Below are 13,212 nucleotides of genomic sequence, written 5' to 3'. Positions count from 1 at the left end.
ATAAAAGGTATAAATTAGTTTCATAATAGGGGTGTGTACATTGGATACTTTTTCCTCCATTCTTGTGATACTTTGCTCAGAGGAACATTCTCCAGCTCCATCCAGAAAAAGAAAATTTTGTGGGACAATCAATTTCATCAAATACTTGTTCTTCCTTGGAAGTTGAGGGACCTGTATCAAGAAAAACTCCAGCCCAACCACAGAGAAGATCTATTAGACTCTCTGCTCAGAGAGATTTGGAACAGAAAGGAACAGATCATGAGAAAATGAAAGCCAAGAGATGTGCCACTCCTGTGGTCTTAGACGAAATTCCACCCCCTGAAAAAATGAAAGTTTCTAACAAGAAAAAGAAGCCAGAGGAAGAAGATAGTGCTCATCAAGATACTTCTGAAAAGAATGAGTCTTCCCCAGAGAAAGAAAAGGGCAGACGTACTGTGCCCTTTATACTACCCGTAAGGCAGAAGATTCTGAAAAGTACTGAGGAACAAGACTTGGAGAAGAGAATGAAGATGCAGCAGGTGGTGATGGAGAAGCAGAGAAAGAATGAAGAATTCAAGAAATTTGCTCTTGCAGGAGCAGGGCAACCTGTGAAGAAATCAGTGAGCCAGGTAACCAAATCAATTGACTTCCACTTCCACACAGATGAGCGCATTAAGCAACATCCTAAGAACCAAGAGGAGTATAAGGAAGTGGACTTTACTTCTGAACTTCAAAAGCATCCTTCATCTCCTGCCCAAGTGACTAAGGGATGTACCATTTTTAAGCCTTTCAACTTGTCCCAGGGAAAGAAAAGAGCATTTGATGAAGCAGCTTCTACATATCTGCCCCTTGCGCAGCAGGTTGAAGCCTTCCATAAACAAACCCCTAACAGATATCATTTGAGAAGCAAGAAGGGTGATATTAGTCTGTTACCTTCCAAATCTTCTGTGGCCCAGATCTCCAGAGATCCACAGACTCCTGTACTGCAAACCAAACAGCACACAAGGCCTGTGACCTACAAAAGTGCTGCAGATCAGGAGGCTGAGGAGCTTGAGAAACTGCAACAATACAAATTCAAAGCACGTGAACTTGATCCCAGAATTCTTAAAGGTGGGCATATCTTAACCAAGAAACCACCCATGAAACCACCCACTCAGCCTATTGGCTTTGATTTAGAAATTGAGAAAAGAATCTAAGAGCAAGAGTCAAAGAAGAAATCAGATGATAAACACTTTGAATTTCATTCCAGACCTTGCCCTACTAAGATTTTGGAAGATGTTGTGGGTGTTCCTGAAAAGAAGGTACTTCCAATCACTGTCCCCAAGTCACCAGCTTTTGCACTGAAGAACAGAATTCGGATACCCACCAAAGGAGATGAGGAAGAAGATGAACCAGTAGTGGTAAGAGCTTAACCTGTGCCACATTATGGGGTGCCTTTTAAGCCCCAAATCCCAGAGGCAAGAACTGTGGAGTTATGCCCTTTCTCCTTTGATTCTCAGGACAAAGAACATCAGTTAAAGAAAGAGATGAAAATAAGAGAACTGCAGAAAGAGGAGGTACCCGTGTTCAAGGCACTTCCCTTGCCTCATTTTGACACTATTAACCTGCCAGAGAAGAAGGTAAAGAATGTGACCCAGGTTGAGCCTTTCTGCTTGGAGACTGACAAAAGAGGTGCTCTGAAGGCGCAGATTTGAAAGAACCAGCTGGAGGAAGAACTGAAACAACAGAAGGAAGCAGCTTGTTTCAAGGCTCGTCCAAACACCGTCATCTCCCAGGAGCCCTTTGTTCCCAAGAAAGAAAAAAAAACAGTTACTGAAGGCCTTTCTGGTTCTCTAGTTCAGGAACCTTTTCAGCTAGCTACTGAGAAGAGAGCCAAGGAGCAGCAGGAGTTAGAGTAGAGAATGGTTGAGATTGAAGCCCAGAGAGGCCAGCAGTTGGAGGAAGCCAGGCAACAGGAGGAAGAACGGCAGAAGGAAGAGCTAGCCAGGCTACAGAAAGAACTGGTGCATAAGGCAAATCCAATATGCAAGTACCAGGGTGTGGAGGTAAACTCAAGTGACCAGCCTTTGACTGTGCCTGTATTTCCCAAGTTCTCTACCCAATTCCACTGCTAAACTCAGCTGTGAGCTGCAGACAGCACCTGGCAACAGACCTGCTCCTGCATCCAACTAGAACCCATCTTTGTCACTGGGAATGGAGACCACCCATTTCTTCAGACTTTTACCTACCGGTGCGTGAGACAGCATACTTGACAACCAATGACTCCAGTTTTATTGCCAATTGTTTTCTTACATTATTGAGGCACGATTATCCTCCGTGTAGTTATTTCCTTTTAGCCTTCAGTTGGCATTTAATATGACTCTTAACTATGACTAGAATTTAAAGTCTTGATGTCAACACAGTGTAATCTCTCTTGCTTCTTACCCCTTTCCTTTTGTAAAATTTTAATAGAAAATAGAGATAGTTTAATCCTGAGATAGGGATTAAGTCATGGTTTAAATGAGGAATAATCAATAAAAAAAATTTTTTTTTAAAAATCCAGATAGTAAATATGTTTTGGACTTTGTGGACCACATGGTTTTTGTTATACTCAAAAATCTGTCATAGAAAATGAGGGAACTGGCATGTCTGTGATCCAATAAAACTTTGCTTCCAAAAACAGGCAGTGGGCTGAGCCTGGCTCACATGTGCTAATTTAGTGACTCTTGTGGTAAAACCCAGTACTGCTAATGCAGCAAGTCTTCTTTTAAAAGATTAAGTATTTCAGTATGAACCACATCACATTATTCAACAGATCTCATGTTATATTCTTTACAAAATAAGATTTTTTGCAATTTTTTTATTTTTCCCTCCTTTATTTCCATTATGGAATTCAATATTTTAACATAAATAATTGTATAATGAATGAGTATAAAATGTCCTAAATTGGGACGATTTTTATCAAGCAGTACATACTTCCCTTGAAATTTTAGTCATCCTTTGGTCTTTATTTATATACATGAGCAAAATGATAATCAGCTGTTTTCTTTTCCAGTTTCTTTTTTTTTAAATTCAGGTAAATGTGAAGGTATAAATAACTAGGTTACAATGTTTGCATTAGTTAGGTAGAGTACCTCTTGTTGTTGTGTTCGGACCCAAGAGGTGTGCCATGTGTGTGCCATGTACCCTTAAGTTGTGCCTATTAAGTGGGAGCACACCAATCTCCCTCCCACCTTCTCCTTTCCCTTCCCTTATTCCCCTTTCTCCCAACTTGAATTGAAATGCGATTTTCTCTTATGTGGACATGTATTAGATTACCTACTGGCTTTATATTACTATTGAGTATGTTGGATATTTGTATTTCAATATTTCTGATGCTTTTCTAAGGAAGGCGTTTCACCTCCATCCAGGTTAATACAAAAGATGTAAACTCTCCTTTTTTAAAATGACAGAGGAGCATTCCATGGTGTACACATACTACAGTTTCTTGATTCATTCCTGGGTTGATGGGCATTCAGGTTGTTTCCACATCTTGGCAAATGTAAATTGAGCTGCAATAAACAATCTAGAGTAAATGTCTTTATTACAAAATTATTTTTTTTCTTTTGGGTAGTTAGATCCCTAGTAATGGGATTGGAGGATCAAATAAAAGTTCCAATTTGAGTTCTTTGAGGATTTTCCATACTTCTTTCCAAAGAGGCTATGTTAGTTTTCAGTCCCTGCAAGGGTGTAAAAGTGTTCCCCATTCTCCACATTTGCACCAGCATCAGCAACTTTGGGACTTTGCGATGTGGGCTATTCTCACTGGGGTTGGATGATATCTCAGGGTGGTTTTGATTTTCATTTCTCTGATGATCAGGGAAGATGAGTATTTTTCATATGTTTGATAGCCACTCATCTTCTTCCTCAGAGAAAGTTCTGTTCATATCACTTGCCCAGTGATAGATATGATTGTTTGCTCTATTGATGTTGATTTAATTTGAGTTCTCTGTAGATTCTAATTATCAATCTTTTGTCAGATTTGTAACATGTAAATATCTTTTCCCACTCTGAAGGTTGTGTATTTTCTTTACTTGTTGTGTCCTTAACTGTACAGAAGATTTTCAGCTTAATTAAGTCCCATTTGTTTATTTTACTTGTGATTGCTACTGAAGTCTTTGTCATAAAATCTTTCCCAAGTCCAACATCATCAATAACTTTTCCCACACTTTCTTTCAAGATTTTTATCATTTCAGGTCTTAAATTTAAATCTTTTATCCATCTTAAGTCAATTTTTTAAGGGGTGAAAAGTGTTGGTTGGGTTTCAGTCTACTACAAGAAACTATGTCTAGAAATTTGACAATGTAGAGGAAATGGACCAACAGCTGCAATCACACCACCTTCCTAGACTTAACCAGGAAGAAATAGATCTCCTGAAAAGACCAATATCAAGCTCTGAGATTGCATAAACAATAAAAAAGCTTTTAACAACAACAACAAAAGCCCAGGACCAGATGGCTTCACATCAAAATTCTATCACACCTTCAAAGATGAGCTTGTACCTATACTGCAGATACTATTTCAAAACATTGACAAGGCAGGAGCCTTCCCAAACACATTCTATAAAGCAAATATCACTTTGGTTTTGATTCCAAAACCAGGAAAGGACTTAACAAAGGAAAACTTCAGACCAATTTAACTAGTGAATATAGATGCATAAATACTCAACAAAATCTTAGATAATAGATTACAGGTTCCATATGCCAGAGGTGGTGGGTTCAAACCCATCCCTGGCCAAAAAGTGCAAAAAAAAAAAAAAAAAAAAGAAAGAAAGAAAAAGAACAAGAAATCTCTTTCGGCAGCACCTGCAGCTCAGAAGTAGGGCACTGGCCCCATATACCAACAGTGGCAGGTTCAAACCTGGCTCCAGCCAAACTGCAACAAAAAAATTGTCGAGCGTTGTGGTGAGTGCCTGTAGTCCCAGCTACTTGGGAGGCTGAAGCAAGAGAATCACCTAAGCCCAAGAGATGGAAGTTGCTATGAGCAGTGTAAAGCTGTCACGGCACTCTACCAAGGGCGAGAAGGTGAGACTCTCAAAAAATAATAATAATAATAATACATCACAATGAAGTAGACCTCATCCAAGGGATGTAAGGTTCTTTTAACATATGTAAATCCATAAATGTAATACATCCTATCCATAAAAACAAAGTCTATATGATCCTCTCAATAGAGGCAGAAAAAGTGTTTTATAAAATTCAGCATATTTTACTAACAATAACACTTAAGAGAATAGGTTTAGTTGGTATATTTTTTAAGATGATTGAAGACATCTATGACAAACCCACAGTTAACATCATGCTGAATGGTGTAAAACTAAAAGCTTTTCCAATGAGAACTGGAACCAGACATGGATGTATACTATCACCACTATTATTCAACATAGTTCTAAAAGTTCTAGCCAATACAATCAGGCAAGAGAATGATGCACAGAGCATCAAAATGGGTGCAGAGGAAGTCAAACTCTCCCTCTTTGCTGATGATATAGTCTTATACTTATAAAACCCCAAAGACTCAACCACAAACTCCTGGAAGTTATCAAGAAATACAGTAATGTCTCAGGGTATAAAATCAATTTCCAAAGATCAGTAGACTTGTATATGCCAATAACAACTAAGCTGTTTAGCTTCTCTTGATTTGAGAAGCAAATCAAGGAAATAATTCCCTTCAGAGTATCTTCAAAGAAAATGAAATACTTAAGAACATACCTAAAAAAAGAGGTGAAAGATCTTTTTACAAAGAATTATGAAACCCTAGGAAAAGAAATTGTAGAAAACACTAACAAATTGCAGAAAATACCATGCTCTTGGCTGGGAAGAATCAACATTGTCAAAATGTCTATTCTACCAAAAGCAATCTACAAATTTGATGCAATGGAAATTTAAATACCAACATCATATTTTGAAGAATTGGAGAAAAGAGTACTTCATTTTTTTATGGAACAAGAAAAAAAAGTATAGCTAAGGCTATTCTTAGTAATAAAAGCAAAGCAGGCATCACCCTACCAGACTTTGGGCTATATTACAAGTCCACTGTAATCAAAACAGCATGATATTGGCACACAAATAGAGACATAGACATATGGAACAGAATTGAAAACCAAGAGATCAAACCAATCTCCTCTTGCCATCTGATCTTTGATAAACCGAACAAAAATATACAGTGGGGAAAAGAATCAATATTCAACAAATGGTGCTGGGAGAACTGGATAACCACATGAAAAGACTGAAACTTGATCGACCCATTTCACCCCTTATAAAAATTGGCTCAAGATGGATAAGAGACTTCAATCTAAGACATGAAATGATAAAAATCTTAGAAGAAAGTGTGTGGAGAAACTTGATGATGTTGGACTGGGGAAAGATTTTAGGACAAAGACTTCAGAGCCCATCATAGCAACAACAAAAATTAACAAATGGACTTAATTAAGCTGAAAAGCTTCTGCATCTCTAAGGACACAACAAGGAAAGCAAAAAGATAATTTTCAGGATGGTAAAAGATATTTTCCAGGCTATGAACCTGACAAAGTGTTGATAACTAGAATCTATAAAGAACTCAAATTAATCAACAGTGAAAGAGTAAATAATCCCATCTACCTCTGGGCAAGAGGTATGAATAGAACCTTCTCTGACAAAGACAGACAAATGGCTAAGAAACATTTGAAAACTGCTCATCTTCCCTGATCATCAGAGAAATGTAAATCATAACTACCCTGAGATACCACCTAAACCCAATGCAAATACCCCACATCACAAAGTCTCAAAGCTGCAGATGCTGGCATGGATATGGAGAGAAGGGAACATTTTCACACTGCTGGTGAGACTGAAAACCAATACAACCTTTTTGGAAGGAAGTATGGAGAATCCTCAAAGAACTGAAACTAGCCCTCCCATTTGATCCTGCATTCCCACTAAGAGGCATCTACCCGGACGGAAAAAAAAAATCATTTTATTGTAAGGGCATTTGCACTAGACATTTGCAGATCAATTTACAAATGCCAAACCATGGAAACAACCTAAATGCCCACCAACCCAGGAATGGATTAACAAGCTGTAGTATATGTATACCATGAAATACTATTGTGCCATTAAAAAAGATGGAGACTTTACATCTTTTTTATTAACCTGTACAGAAGTGGAACACATTCCTCTTCATAAAGCATCACAAGAATGGAGAAGGAAGAATGCAATGTACTCAATTCTAATATGAAGAATGTAGATAGTCTAATAGAAGGTTGAGGGTAGGGAAATGAGGGATGGGGAGAGGGGAGGATGGAGTTGGCTAAGGGGTCACGGTGTATGGTACACCTTTTGGGGGTGGGACACAATTACAAGGCGGAGTTTACCTAATAACTGCAATCAGTGTAACCTAATCTTTTGTACCCTTAATAAATATCAAACAATAAAAATAAATAAATAAAATAAAATAAAGAAAGAAAAAATAAAATTGAAGAAAGAACAAGGTGCTTTCATAGGATTGCTCAATGTTAACCCCATGAAGCCCAAGGATGGCTCAGAGAAGGTGTGATTAGCTATCGATCATCCCCAGAAGCTCTCAATTATGGGTGAAGCTCTTAATCTGGTGACCTATAAATCAAAAAAGAAAAATGGAGAACCTCATGCACAGACTGTTAATTTGTGAAATTCTGAATACTTGAGTATCACATCCAGGCTCAGTATTGGAAACTCAGTGCACAGCAAGCCGACCTGCATTCCACCTTCTCCAGAGGATGAATTCCAAAGAATTTTGCCTGCAAAGACACTAGCCATGAAGAACGGCTATGTCAGGATGGTTTTTACCACTGATGAGTTTCTTCTGCTTCCTATGGGGCCTCAGTCACAACAGCTGTTGTGCCTATGAAGATGATTCAAACCACTCTGAGCAGTCTGGTTGTCAAGGGTGCAGACTTGCTCATTCAGGAAACAAAACAAATACTCAGAATGCCCCCCAGAAGAGCTTATCTTGTTCTGGAGTTCAAGGAAGTGATGGATCTGCCACTGAGTGGAGCCAGAAACCTGAAACATTTAGTCAAGGTCATGGCTTCAGGGATCATGGGAAGCCCCAAACTTGCCTTCCAGTCTATATCAGCATTGGCCCTCTTAAAACAACAGAAGCAGCAGATGTTGGAGATAAAAGAAAGGAAATCAGAATCATTTTGGAGACGATTTCTCCAAGGCTCAAGTGAAGTCAAGAGCCTGGCTCTGCCACCTTCATCTTAACAGCCCACACTGCCCAATCTGCACAGATGGGGACTGAGTTCCCCAAGCTGGAAGGCAGCCCGACCATGTGGATGCCCATGCTTGGGTGTGGAATCTCAGAAGGAGATGACGTTCTCTTTTCTGATGAGTCAAAACCACCAAGACCAGAACAGAGTGCTTTAGCAGAAATGAAAAACTTGTCTGCTATCACCAAATTAAGAGCAAAGGCCAGGTTCTTACACAAACACATCCAAACAACATCAAAATGATACAAAAGGATTCCTAGGATGTCCTGGAAGTGATGAAATATGTACAAAAGATCACCAGGTTTTCTTCCCAAGCTGAGGGTGAATTGGAGCCTGCGTGAAGAAAAGGGGAGAGCAGCTTGTCAGCCTGGAATCTGAGAAAATTCAGGAAATTCTAAAAATAAAGTCAAAACACACAGGTGTCCTGAAAGAGGCTGAGGCCGAGCTGTGGAAATGCTATTGTGAGGCACTGGTGAAAAAAGAACAAATGGAAGAAAAGATGAGAAACATCAGAGAAGTGAAGTGTCTGGTCGTGACATGCAAGATGGGCACCTACACCCATCTCAAGGTGCTGGAGACCTGCGTCAGCGAGCAGTACGACCTTCACTGGCTCAATGGCATGAAAACGTTTTTCAAGTGTTCCTGTGGGAAGAGAAGTATCTCCCTGGACAGACTCCCAAACAAGCACTGCAGTAATCGTGGGCCTCTAGAAAAGGGAACGGGAGGGAATGCTAAAGGAAAACTCTGGTCCAAAAATCAGAGGAGAAATTTTGTTACCAAGAGGAGAAGAACATGCCAAATTTCTAAATAGCCTCAAATAACCCTAATGTCATTTTGCCACAGTATTCTTTGTGTGGCTCTGGAAAGACTGAGGATGGGCTCTGGATTGCCTTTGTTTCTGACTGACACCAGCGAAATCCCGTGCAGGTTAAGCCCATAAGCCTTGTCTGCTTATTTCCTCAGTTGTGTGGGCTTGACACCAAATTTAACATTGATGTTTAATGGAAAACCAGAATATTGTCTTCCCTATTCTCATTACAGTATTGTGGCAACATTACTGCTTTCATAGAAATTTTTTGCCCCAAACTGGAAGGTAAACCAAGAGGTGTATTTCTGTATCTCTAGATTATATAGTCCTTTATCTCAATGAAGTTCTAGTGTTACATGGACATAAAAAAATCATATATAGTATAATAACATTAGCAATAGAATCACTGTGATTTTACAAGATACTCTAAAATATCACAGGTATAACCTTTATAGCTTAGATTTTGAGGACAAGGGAGGATTTTGATTATGTGCAATAAAAAAAGAAACTATTGACAGTTTATCCCAGGTGATACTTTTTTGTATTATAAATTTATAAAATATGAAAACCATGTTTCTTTGTACCAACAGTGTCATGGATGTGTATTGTGTGCTCAATAAGTATTTGATGAATGCATGAATAAACAGTTGAATAGATAAATTAGTGCTGCTGATGAATTTTCTTTAGAAAAATAAGTTTTGGGGCAGCACCTGTGGCTGAAAAGGGTAGGGCGCTGGCCCCATATACTGGAGGTGGGGGGATCAAACCCAGCCCTGGCCAAAAGCTGCAAAAATAATAATAATAATAATAATAATAATAAGTTTTGAACTTGTTGAAAGTAGGTTTCCCTAATTACCTAGATGTAATGATGTAAAGGCTTTTGGTTTTTAAAAAATATGTAAGATTTAGAAATTTTATATTTATAATTATAGCCATAAATAGAATGATTATATGGCTTTATCTACCATTCTATCACTTAAGAGCAGTGGAAAATAAATTTGATTTTCACAACAGGTTATGAAGCTCGTGTTTTGTAGCCAGAATTCTGGGGTTTGAATGTGGGGTTTCCACTGACCAGCTATATGTGCTTGGGCAAATTACTTGGTGTTTGGAGCCTAGTCTCCTCCTTTACAAAATGTACAGGATGATAACATCTCTAAACTGGCAGCTATATCACAGAGCTCTTGCCAGAATTCACATTAATTAATAAATACATGTATAGTGCATTAAATACTACATAGTAATTACATATTAAGTTGTGAAAATACTGATGAAGAACATTATTATTGTTATTGTTATTGTTATTTTGCAGTTTTTGGCTGGGTTTGAACCTGCCACCTCTGGCAAATGGGGCTGGCACTCTACTCCTTTGAGCCACAGGCACTGCCCTATTATTCTTTTTTTAAGACAGAGTCTCACTTTGTCACCCTTGGTAGAATGCTATGGTATCACAGCTCACAGCAACCTCAAACTATTGGGCTTAAGGGAATCTCTTTCCTCAGTCTCCCAAGTAGCTGGAACTACAGGCCCCTACCACAATGCCTGGCTATTTTTAGTGATGGTGTCTTGCTCTTGCTCAAGCTAGTCTAGAACTCATGAGCTCAGGCAGTTGACTGCCTCTGCCTCCCAGAATGGTGGGATTACAGGTGTGAGCCACTGATTCTGGCCTTGAATTTAACGTTATTAACATTATTAAAAACATTTAACATTATTTAAAAAAGGATTTTCCTCATATAAGCATGTTAGAAAGATAATGCAAATAAATCTTAGTGCCTGTGAATGACCATATTTATTAAAAAGGAGAATGACAAAAACCTGGTATACTTCTTTCTATCAAATAATGCAAAAAGTATGTTTTTCCCTTCACTCTTTCAGCAAGTTTGATCTAAATGTAATTCTTTATTATGATGTTATGTAGTATGTTTTCTTCATCTCTTTTTTTTAATTTATTTTTTATTAGATCATAATTGTGTACATTAATTCTATCATAGGATACAGTGTGTTGCTTCTATATGCAGTTTGGAAAACTCTCATCCAACTATTACCATTTATACTTCGATCCCTCTTGTAGAAAATTATTGATTTTACATTATGTATTTAAAACCCTAAAATCTCTATAAGTAGGAGAAATAAATGACAAATGCAGATATTTTATTAAACAGCAATAGTTTTAGATATTTTGTATATTTCCTATTTGCTGAAAGACATTATTTGTGTTTTTTAGGCCTGCAAAGAGGACATCTAAGAAAAAGAACAAGGTATTATTAAAAATGTCATCAAACATGTTATTATTTGAAAATATAAAGGTAAATTAAAAAATAGAGTCTTTTGTTGTAAAGCCATTTTCTTTAAAAACTGATTAAGGAACCATAGCCGTAGGTAAAGTTGTCTTTCTTTTAGCACACATCAGTACTTTTAAGAAATATCTGTGGTTTTGCTCATATAAAAAACTGGATAATTACCACTTCTGTACATTTAGACCATGCTGTAAATATGTGGACATTTTGAAGCACTTTTCTTTATTTTATAGGTGAAAAAACAAATACACACTATGGATGACCATGATGACTTAACCTGGTCATCTGAGGGAGCCTCAGAGGATTATGAGTCACCTTCAGTTAGTTATAATAATTTGACATTTCTCACAAAACAACATGGAAAGCACTGTAAAGGTAGGACCATTGCATGAGTGTAAGACCTTTTCATGTGTCCTGCAGTAGTGTATGCATTGATTAGCGTTGCACCATAGAGCACAGATGTGTTATAGTGACATTAATCTCAGAAATGTGCTTTATGTTCATATAGAATGAGAACTAGAATATATTGTGAACTTTCAAAGAGCTCCGAGAATCCCACTGTACTTCTCTCAGTGTGAATGGCACTCCTGCTCTATTGCTGACCCTACTTCTCTCTTATGCTTTCCCAAGGTCAGGTTGCCATTATCTCCCACTTGGAATGCTACAGTAACCTTAGAACTGCTTTCCTCATGGCCCCATCTCCTGAGGCCATGCTCTACTCTGCAACCATAATATATATAGTCAAGTCTCTGTGAGCTGACCACCCAAGGGACTATGACAAACTGGGCAACACATGGAGATGGTCAACATAAGGAACTAGGCCTACTGTACAGATACGTACATGTGGTGCATTTCTGGTCTATGAAAATTAGGTCAATTTGAGGTGATTAGTGCAGGGAGGTGGTCAACTATGGTAGTCATCTCCTATACAACTACTGTACTTTTAAAAATGTAGATCCAATCATGTTAAAAGTCCCTGTTGAAAATACAGCTACCACTTCTCATTATTATAGGGTTAGAGATCTCAACTCTAGCTTTATCCTGCATTGTGTCTGGCTGTTCTTTCTCTGTGTGTCTCAGCCACTGTCTTAGGTGTTTGTTCCTGCATTCAGTGACTTCAGTGAGGCGTAACTGGTATATGATCAACTGTGCACCTTTCAAATGTACAAGTCATAAGTTTTGAAATATGTATGCATGAGTGAAACCATCGCCATAATAAGAAAGTTAACATATTCATCACCCACAGCAGTCTCCTCATGGCCTTTTACATTCCCTTATTTTTAAACCTGCCAAATTACTTTCCATAGTATTCATAGTATTTGTACCATTTTCCATTCCTGTCAGCAGTACATGACAGTTCCATTCTCTATGCATCCTCATGCACAGTATAACATTATTTTTAATTTTAGCCATTCTGATGCGTATGTATTGTGCATACTATTTTGGTTTTAATGCACAGCATCCTAATGACTAATAATGTTGAGAATTCGCCCATGTGTTTATTTGCCATCTGTAGATCTTCTTCAATGAGGTGTCTTTGCAAATCTCTTGCCATTTAAAAAAATTGACTGTTCTTCCCTCTGTTGAGTTTTAAGAGTTCTTTATATATTCTGGATACAGTTTCTTTACTAGCTTTGTTTTTTGCAAGGAATTTTTCCTGGTTTGCATTCCAAGGAATTTTTCCAAACATTCCAAAAAATGTTTCCCAGTTTTCATTTTTTTATTTATTTTTTATTTTTTATTAGATCATAATTGTGTACATTAATTCTATCATAGGATACAGTGTGTTGCTTCCATATGCAGTTTGGAAAACTCTCATCCAACTGGCTAACATAGCCATCATGTCTTTCTCATAATTGTTGTGTTAAGACATTTATATTCCACCT

General features: G+C 37.9%; 1 protein-coding gene and 1 pseudogene across 1 annotated transcript in view; both read left to right on the top strand.

The window, feature by feature from the left end:
• LOC100961879 (targeting protein for Xklp2-like) overlaps positions 1-2,093 on the top strand; it is a 2,628-nt gene extending 535 nt beyond the window's left edge. The window contains 1 exon segment of the mRNA XM_012809966.1: positions 103-2,093. Within this exon segment, the coding sequence (XP_012665420.1) occupies positions 103-2,093 (1,991 nt within the window).
• Positions 2,094-4,964: 2,871 nt separating this feature from the next.
• Positions 4,965-9,042, top strand: LOC100940643 (annotated as a pseudogene).
• Positions 9,043-13,212: the final 4,170 nt, after the last annotated feature.

This window comes from Otolemur garnettii, unplaced genomic scaffold (genome assembly GCF_000181295.1).
Source record: "Otolemur garnettii isolate 467f Iridium unplaced genomic scaffold, OtoGar3 scaffold00119, whole genome shotgun sequence".
Classification (NCBI taxonomy): Eukaryota; Metazoa; Chordata; class Mammalia; order Primates; family Galagidae; genus Otolemur; species Otolemur garnettii.
The sequence above is the reverse complement of the archived record's forward strand: the minus strand, read 5'-3'. Positions and strand labels throughout refer to the sequence as shown.